At 39.1% G+C, this 8941-nt stretch overlaps 1 protein-coding gene across 1 annotated transcript; it reads right to left on the reverse strand.

The window, feature by feature from the left end:
• Window positions 1-1368: 1368 nt before the first annotated feature.
• mmgt1.S (membrane magnesium transporter 1 S homeolog) lies at window positions 1369-7939 on the reverse strand. The gene is given in 4 exon segments (NM_001092064.1): window positions 1369-1822; window positions 3567-3670; window positions 5429-5481; window positions 7828-7939. Coding segments are annotated over 4 exon segments (399 nt in total). The 5' UTR covers window positions 7907-7939; the 3' UTR covers window positions 1369-1659.
• Between the last annotated feature and the right edge of the window lie 1002 nt (window positions 7940-8941).

The raw sequence follows: 8941 nt of genomic DNA on the forward strand, positions 1-8941 counted from the left end.
GTGAAACTGGAAGTGACATCATAGTGCGAATCTTCCCAAAAAATTTAAAAAACTGAAACAACAATGGTTCGGGATCAAGCCCACACACTTGTTGGGTAGCCAGCCAGGTTACCCACGGACTGTCTGCACAGGCAAGAATTTTGGGGCTTATTGCCTGAAACCCAACCACTTTATGGGTATTCTGTAGGTACACGATGCAAGACTCTACTAGAAACAGGAACATTAAACTTTAAATCTACATTTTGGGAAAACTGTAAGAAATAAAAGATGGAAAGCAACTGAAAAGTCGTTTATGGTAAATCTAAAAACAACTGAACTGAGAAAAGTGTTTGGAAGGTAAACAACCCGTTTAAGGCAATGACAGCGAATGGCGGTGGTAGAAATTGTCAGACGGTAAAGTGTCAGCTGAGCCTCCATCATTAGAATCAAGAAGTTTTAGTACAAATGAGTGGCCTAATGGCACAGCAACACTGGTGCAATTTAACTACAAATCATACCTTCAATGGCTATAGAAATCTCTAGTACTAAAGGACATACTGTAAACCGTGTATAATTAGTTATGATTTTTTATTTTATAATGTTAAAAGAATATAAGAATGTTACTTATGTGATAGCAGACGACTTAAAATGAGTAGTATAAGACTACAAGTAACTTGTGCTATTCACTCCCACGTGTAATTCCATTTTTATTATGCCACAAGCACTTTCAAAGATTTCCTCTAGATGAATATAGTGTCCTGTTAAATTGTATAATTTCTAGAAATGAAAGATTAAAAGTCACAGGACAAGTTGTGTATCTTGCTAAGTGTACAATTTAAGTAGTGTCCCAATGTTGGACTGGCCCACCAGGAAAACTCCCAGTGGGCCCCTACTTGAATTTTACTGCACTATATACTTTGAATGCTAATAGATAGTGTACGACTTTCATATTTTAGCCAGAGTGTGGTACTAACACCTCATTTTTTGTAATAATTAGTTTTAAAGGCAAACTGTGCGCTGGCAATTTCTTTCTTTTTGGGTAGGACTACACGGACGTTTGTCGGGGCGAATCCGAAGTGCTGCGACAAAACGCATGCGATCGAAATAAGGTAAGAGATAGAAATGTCGTATGAAGTCGCAGCGTTAATCCGATGCGTCACGACTGTCGGATGCAGTCGTGCGATTTGTCGCAGCTCATCGGATCGCGCTGAAAACGTCAGTGTAATCCTACCCTTAGTATACAAATATTGACTTTTTATCATTTATAGCAGCTGATCAATGCCACAGCGTGGATTAGACAAAACGCTGGCAATTTCTGTGTCTGATGAACCCAGTGATCAACAATGACCTCTATATGTAAACTAAATACTAAAAATGAGGTGGCGTTGGTCCAGGAAAAGAAAACTACTGCAGCATTGTTTAATGATTCATAGATAAAAGACATCTTTCACAGCGTAATTGTAGCAATAAGTTACACTGCATTGCCAGTCCACAATACAGCCCTTTTCATGATCAGTGTACAAAGAAAGTCCCCCTTTTATAAAGTCTGGAAGAACAATATAAATACTGCTCCAGAAAAAGAAAAAAAAACACTTTAAAAAATAATAAGTGGGTACATCCTGAACGCCATAGTTTGTACAGTGTCCTGCTCTATAATCATCTGTAAAAATGTCTGTGGTCTCAGCGGTGCATTGCTTCTAGTTTGGAAAGCTTTAGTGACGAGTTGGATGAGAATGGAGCTTGATTTCGATGGCAGTCCTCGGACTCTGGAGGCTGGAACATTATCCGCCCGCGATGGTTGAATACATAAAACGATGGATGGTTTCTTAATGTGTCAAACGTCCTATAAAATACAACGATACAAAAGCATTAGCAAGCAGTTATCCAAACACAGGATTTGTGTAAAGGGTCGGTCATTTTCAATAAACGCATGTTGTAAAGTTACTTGCAAAGTCCCTTCTCAATTTGCCACACTATCAAAACCATCCAGCTTCAATTAACACACCGGCTCGCACACTTCTGTTGTTATTCTGACTTCTATTAATCACAGGATATGCAAGGGATTTTGGGACTTGACAACCTGGCTAGAGATGACTATGGATAAAATGTTTCAATGAAATAAGTAGTCAGAGAAAGTTACAGGGATTCGGTAATGATTTTTATGATGTCGTTTTTATTTCTAAATTACACTGTTTACACTGCAAATAATTCACTCTACAATATAAAATTTCATTCCTGAACCAGCAAGTATATTTTTTTAGTTGTAATATTGGTGTGTAGGTGCCATCTCAGGTCATATTGCCTGGTCATGTGCTTTCAGAAAGAGCCAGCACTTTAGGATGGAACTGCTTTCTGGCAGGCTGTTGTTTCTCCTACTCAATGTAACTGAATGTGTCTCAGTGGGACCTGGATTTCACTATTGAGTGTTGTTCTTAGATCTACCAGGCAGCTGTTATTTTTTGTTAGGGAGCTGCTATCTGGCTACCTTGTTCTGTTGGGGGGGAAAGGGAGGGGGTGATATCACTCCAACTTGCAGTACAGCCGTAAAGAGTGACTAAAGTTTATCAGAGCACAAGTCACATGACTTGGGGCAGCTGGGAAACTGACAATATTTCTAGCCCTATGTCAGATTTCAAAATGAAATATAAAATAATCAGTTTGCTCTTTTGAGAAATGGATTTCAGTGCTGAATTCTACTGGAGCAGCACTATTAACTGATGCGTTTTGGAAAAAAACAAAACATTTTACCGTGACAGTATCCCTTTAAGGTGAATGTAAGACAAAACTCCTGGATTGGTCAACCAATCAGGGTATAAAAATAAAACTTTTTTTTACCCGTGATCAACATTCGGATGTAAAATGAGCAATGACTTTGCTCATGAGGTTGAGGATCACTGCTCTAGACTGTTCTTGTAGAAAAAGCAAGACCCTTTATCTTGGGGATTTGCATCAATAAAATCCTCTGCAACAAATCTCCAATTTAGATTCACACCAAACTCTGCTGAAAAAGGCTTGGATTTAAATCTGGGATTCAGCGCATCCCTATACATAAAAAGTAGATTACAGATACAATTTCAAAAGGATTTTGCATTTACCCACTAAATTTATTTTGATGCATAGGTGCATGGATTACTTTTAGAACAGACGTATTGGTATATTAGCAATTCTTTTAAACATTTGTGAGTATCCAATCTTAACCCTCAGAGTCACTGTTTCTAAGCAACTGGTTAAAGGGTAAATTAACCCTGCAGGTGAAGGAAAACAAACACTTCCCCTAATGAGCTTGACCTCACAGAAGGGTGTGATATAAAATACGGATTACTGCACTATTTATTATTATGTCTCTTTCTGTCTATCCCCAAGCTTTTTTAGCACTGGTTCATCTACAAACATAATCACTGCCGATTAGTATATTAGTCAGTATTAACAATATCAGATCATAGAGAATCAAATGAAGCAAAAGAAAAAAGCTTAATCACTTTACAAAACGAAATAAATTGTATATAAATATGTAACATGGTCATTATATTAATCTGTTTACAAACATACAATATGAAACAAAATTGGAGATAATGACTAATACTTACTTATTCCTTAATTCTGAAGTGGCGTCCATGTGTTTAAACTCTCCAGCAATGTGTACAATGCCATAGCAGGCCACTATAAATGCCAGTAAAGTTTGGAGGACTATCTGCAAAAATAAAAATCAGAGATACTTGTTAAAAAATGTAACTTCAAATGTGCCCAAATCCACTTAAATGTCATTTTAAAAAGGGGTGGGGCAGGTTTTGTTACGCTGCTGGTGCAATCAAATACAAGGAAATCTGTAAAGGGTATAATTCAGATTCTGCATTTTCATTTTGTAGATTCTCTGTAATACACACGATACATCAACATATTTCGTAAGGTTTTCATAAGCAAAACAAAGTACACTGTATGGCAGAATAATACAGCTAAGCACGTATCCTGTCATTTTCATGACACTGGGGCTCATTTATCAACACTGGGCACATTTGCAAAGTTACCCATAGCAACCAATCAGTGATTAGCTTTTTAAAACCAGCTGCAAGTACAACAATAAATGCAATAATTTGATTGGTTGCTATGGGTAACTGGCCACAGGCAAATTTGCCCAGTGTTGATAAATGACCCCCACTGTGTCTTTAAAGTCTGTGAATAAGCCATCATTTAAAATCAGTGCAATATGGCACACACATTCATATTTAGCAGCAGTTTTTTTTTTTTTAACTTGTAGAGGGCCCTGGCCACCAGTAGGGAGGACGGGGCCCAGGAAATGTTACGGAGCCCAGTGATTTCTGATAGCAGCCCTGCTGGCAGCTCCAGGTCTTAAAAAGAGTTGGCACTATCACAGGAAACTTTCCCACAAGTCTGATAGTAAAGTGGCAATGTATTGATCCAACAAGAGTACAACTCTAAAGTGGTAGACTATAAAGTAGCTAAATCAAATGAGGTCTCAAAAATATGCCCCAAACCTTCAGCTAAGGGAGTGGACTAATACCATATTACACTAGAGTAAGCACTCAAAACATCTTCCAGACAGACGTGTAAAGAAGTCTGTCGTTTATTTGGTACACTTTAGTACTTTAGCACAGCCTTATGCGTTTAATTTCTCCCAATGGCAAAAGCCATATGTGTTAGGCTCAGGTTTATGATTAAACACACACGGCTTTTGCCATTGGGAGACTGACATCTCCACTGTGATTGGTACTTGTAATTGAGTGCTCATTGGTGCTTTTTCCTTTAAATATTCTGTGTTGTAACATAAATATTGTTGGAAGAGGATCGCTCTGTGGTGCTCGCTGGTATAACCCTGGACCAGTTCCTGCTGATAGGAGCACCGGCCTGGGGTGCCTAACATTTGGCACCGCAAAGTGTACGAAGACTTTCCTTCTCTTTAAAGGTTGCACGTGTGTATTTACTAAGCAGTTTTGTCGCAGTTCTCGACGCGTTTCTTTTTTAAATAAAGCCGCCACAATAAGATAGCGGTTTAAGCTTAGGCAATGGCAAATTATACGCGGTGGTCAGCACCGTGGCACGAACCACGCCGAAATCGCTTAGTAAATATGCATACGTGTCCAAAGCCTAAGTGTCTGGGATATACGAAATGTGTAGGGCTGTGCTTTAATGTACCAAATAAACTACAAGCTTTTTAACAAGTCTGTCTGGAAGAATGCTCTTTGCGTGCCTGCGCTACTGTAATAGTAGAGGGATGGAAATGGATGAACAACCTCATATTAATAACCCTGTTAACAGGTGTCCCAATACTTTTTGCCTGCATTGTGTAATGCATCATGTAATCATCAACCTTTACAGGGTAAAAAAAAATATATATATATATATTATCACATTTTACAGCTATAAATATTCCCAAGATGAATTAAAGAACATCAAAACATTCACATTTTCATGCAAATAATGTTACACTTACATCTATTGGCAGTGTTTCATCTTCCTTCTCGGTTAATCTCATGTAAGAACGATCTAGAAGCCAAAACGAAGGGGGGTGGAAGAGAAACAATATTAAATCTTTACCTACATATATTGTGCAAAGAAATTGAATAATCGGCTACTGCCATCAAAAAGAGATATTGCTCTCCTGCTAACAAAACAGTCGAGGGCAGCAGCCCCGGTGTGAAGTGATTTGTGGGCTGACCCGAAGCCCACCGGCGGGTTCAGCACGATTTCTGCTCTAAATTTGTGGGCCATGGGTGCTCTGAACTTTAATCTGTGTCCACCCCACCCACAACCTTCTAGTGCCCCACTCCCACCTGGATGTGTTCCTTTTTATATACTCGTGCCGGCATGTCCTGCCCCCTTCTGTGATGTCACAGTCGGGTGGGCATATAAATTTTACCAGTGGGACTTGACTGAAGGATGGCACAAATGATTTGAAGAATATGACTGTAAAAGCATCACCGGGAAAACTGCTTACTGTAAGGCACACAAGGGTGCATACTATGAATTCATTTTTTAAAAAAAACATTAAAAACTATTCCTGTGCAACCTGCACCACAAAAAAAAAAAAAAAGACAGCAGATGACCGGTGGCATGGGCAGATTTAGGCATTTCCCTGCAGGCTGAAGAACAGCAGCAATTAATATAATTGGTGCACCATTTACCTAAGACCTAACCTATCAGTTATGTGCTGTGTAAATGTGTGCTCTAAAGCCAAATTCATATTGGATGGCTGCCCCATGTCTATGCAGCTTATTTATTCAAGCTGCAGCAGTGTTTCTGTTACCCGTTGAAATATAACAGTGTTAACCTGCACTATATGAATTTGTAATGGCTTTTAACAGATTTCCAGCACCACCAGTGTTTGTATGGCAGATATAAATGCTTGTATTGCACGGAGTAGCTTAAGTTTAAGCTTACAGACAGCATGCAGGAACTACATAACCCACAATGCATTGCAATGTTTTGAAATCACATGTGCAGGGAATTGTGGGGTTTGGAGGATGCAGGCTGAGGACAGCTGGCTGTTGATACAAAGTAACCGTAGTCAGACAGCTCGGCTAAGTAGTCAGAGAGATCAGCAGGAGAGCGGGGGGCTAGGCTTAGGGAACTGTCAGAAACCATTTAAAATCATGAAAAGTCTGTATATTTTTTAAATGATATATATTGCAAAGTTGCTTGGAATTATGTTTACTTGAAAAAAAAAAGCTTAAGTTATGTGTTTGTGGAGTTCCCCTTAAAGTGATGCTGGCCATGGTAATATTTTATAGAAAAGCCATGGAATAGCAATTGCAACGTTTAGTCTCCCTTGCATTTAATAGCTCCAAAAGTGGGGGGGAAAAACACTCGAAATTGCTCCTGATTCATTTGATCAGAAATGACCTACAACCGTGTTTAAGCAATCTGATCTTTAAAAAAAAAAAGAATGAAAGGTATAATCACAGGGGTATAATGGTAGGGTTTGTGCCAATGCCAAAAAAATGTATATAAATTGGTACTACTTCAAAATGATTAATAATGCAAAAACAAATACTAAGTAAATCTTGGAGGATATACTCACAATTCACCCCAGTCCCAGGGTGCAAGTCCAAGACTACATTTCAAAAGAGAGATGCGAGTACCTCCAACAATAATAAGTCAATCAGTTTAAAAATGGAAAAATTTATTAGGACATAAGAGACAAGACTTAACGCGTTTCGTGCCTGCTGGGGCACTTACTCATAGGCCTATGAGTGAGTGCCCCAGCAGGCATGAAACGCATTCGGTTTTGTCTCTTATATTCACCGGGGTGCCAAAACGATTATATCAGATACTGCAGGCTGGTGTTCACAAAACACTGGACCCCTTTGTAATCACAACTTTAATTCTAACTTCTAAATGAGGAGCGATACAGAATACTTTCATTCACCCACTTGGCTATTAAATTGCACAGAAGTCCTGCCATGACCATGTGATAAAATAGACCTGTTGTTAATATGAGATACACAAGCCAGGCTGTCACAGGTCAACAAACAGCTAAGAAACAACAGTGCTGCGCATTAGCTTAGTGTTTTCATTGTGTAGTAATAATCATCAGATGCAGTGACAGTGTAAGTGAATGACACAAGATGCACAATTCCTACCAGTAACTCAGAGTCATGTTCCTTCATATTAAAAGATGAATAGATCTTATTAAAAGGACAACAGCAACGATCACTATATATATATTGTGCCTTTATACACTTCCTTATTCTGAAAGCAGCACTTCGTTGTTACCGCCCCATAGAGAAATATTAATATATGGGCCGCAGTCACTAGATCAATGAGGCCAATCTAAGACAAGACGCCAATGGAGATTAATTGCCCTATAACGTCAAGGATATTTAAACTTACGCTGAGCAGCGGAAAAGGCCGCGTGTGCCAAGGCAAACAGGCCGATCCCCACCAACCCTTTCCAGATCGAGGACGCCATATCTCCTTCTCTGCGTTCCCCCTATCTTCTTCCAGACTGCCGGCGGTCGCCACCTGTGACGTCAAATTAAAGCGCCGACCTACGCTTTACGCACGTTAGTACGTAAGGTAGCCATGTTTTTGGTTGGCTATCTGTGATGTACTAGTGCTGTGCTGCGTTTGGTGGCACTTGGAGGTGCTGCTGAGCGATACCTTGTGACGATATAAATAGTGTTGTTTTAATATTGCAATTAAAATACTTTCTTGGTGACATACCTTTATAATGGAATCTTCTGTAGTTATACAATATAGAGTTAATGCAGCAATTTGCCAACTCATGAATATTTTCCATAGGGATGCATCATGCACCTAAGGTTGCCACGTTTTCTGGAAATAAATACTGGCCTTCCTTCCTATATATTTATCATTTTTCCCTATTAATAACATTGGGATCAACCATCATTTTTTAACGGCCAGGTTGGTAAAATGCCAGCCAGGTGGCAACCCTAGATGCACCGAATCCAGGATTCGGCCAGTATTCGGCCTTTTTCAGCAGAATCCTTGTGAGTGGCCGAATCTTTCACAAAGGATTCGAGGATTCGGCCAAATCCCAAATAGTGGATTCGGTGCATCCCTTTCCAATACTAATCTCTTTATTCTGAGCCAATCATCTCTCTGCATACACAGAAATATAGTTTTAAAAGTGCATACAAAAGATTTATATACAAAAAAATAAATTAGAGGGAACATTAGCTATATTCCTTTGTGTTGAATGTTGTTTTTCAGCAGAATTTAGCCTGAAAGTGTGTGTGTTCTCAGTGTCTATATTGCTTCAGTTAAGGGACATGTATCATTGATTGAGTACTCACAAATTATCTGCATAGCAGGTTTGATCAGGAAATGATCAGAAAGTCCCTAATATATTGGCCAAGCAGGTACCCTTCAGAGAGAGTGAGGTAGTCTGTGGGGAGCTGAAAATTTATTGTTAAAGGGGAACTCCACACACATATTTTAAAAAGTAAACATAATTTCAAGCAACTTTGCAATATACATAAAT

This window comes from Xenopus laevis, chromosome 8S, assembly GCF_017654675.1.
Source record: "Xenopus laevis strain J_2021 chromosome 8S, Xenopus_laevis_v10.1, whole genome shotgun sequence".
Taxonomy (NCBI): domain Eukaryota; kingdom Metazoa; phylum Chordata; class Amphibia; order Anura; family Pipidae; genus Xenopus; species Xenopus laevis.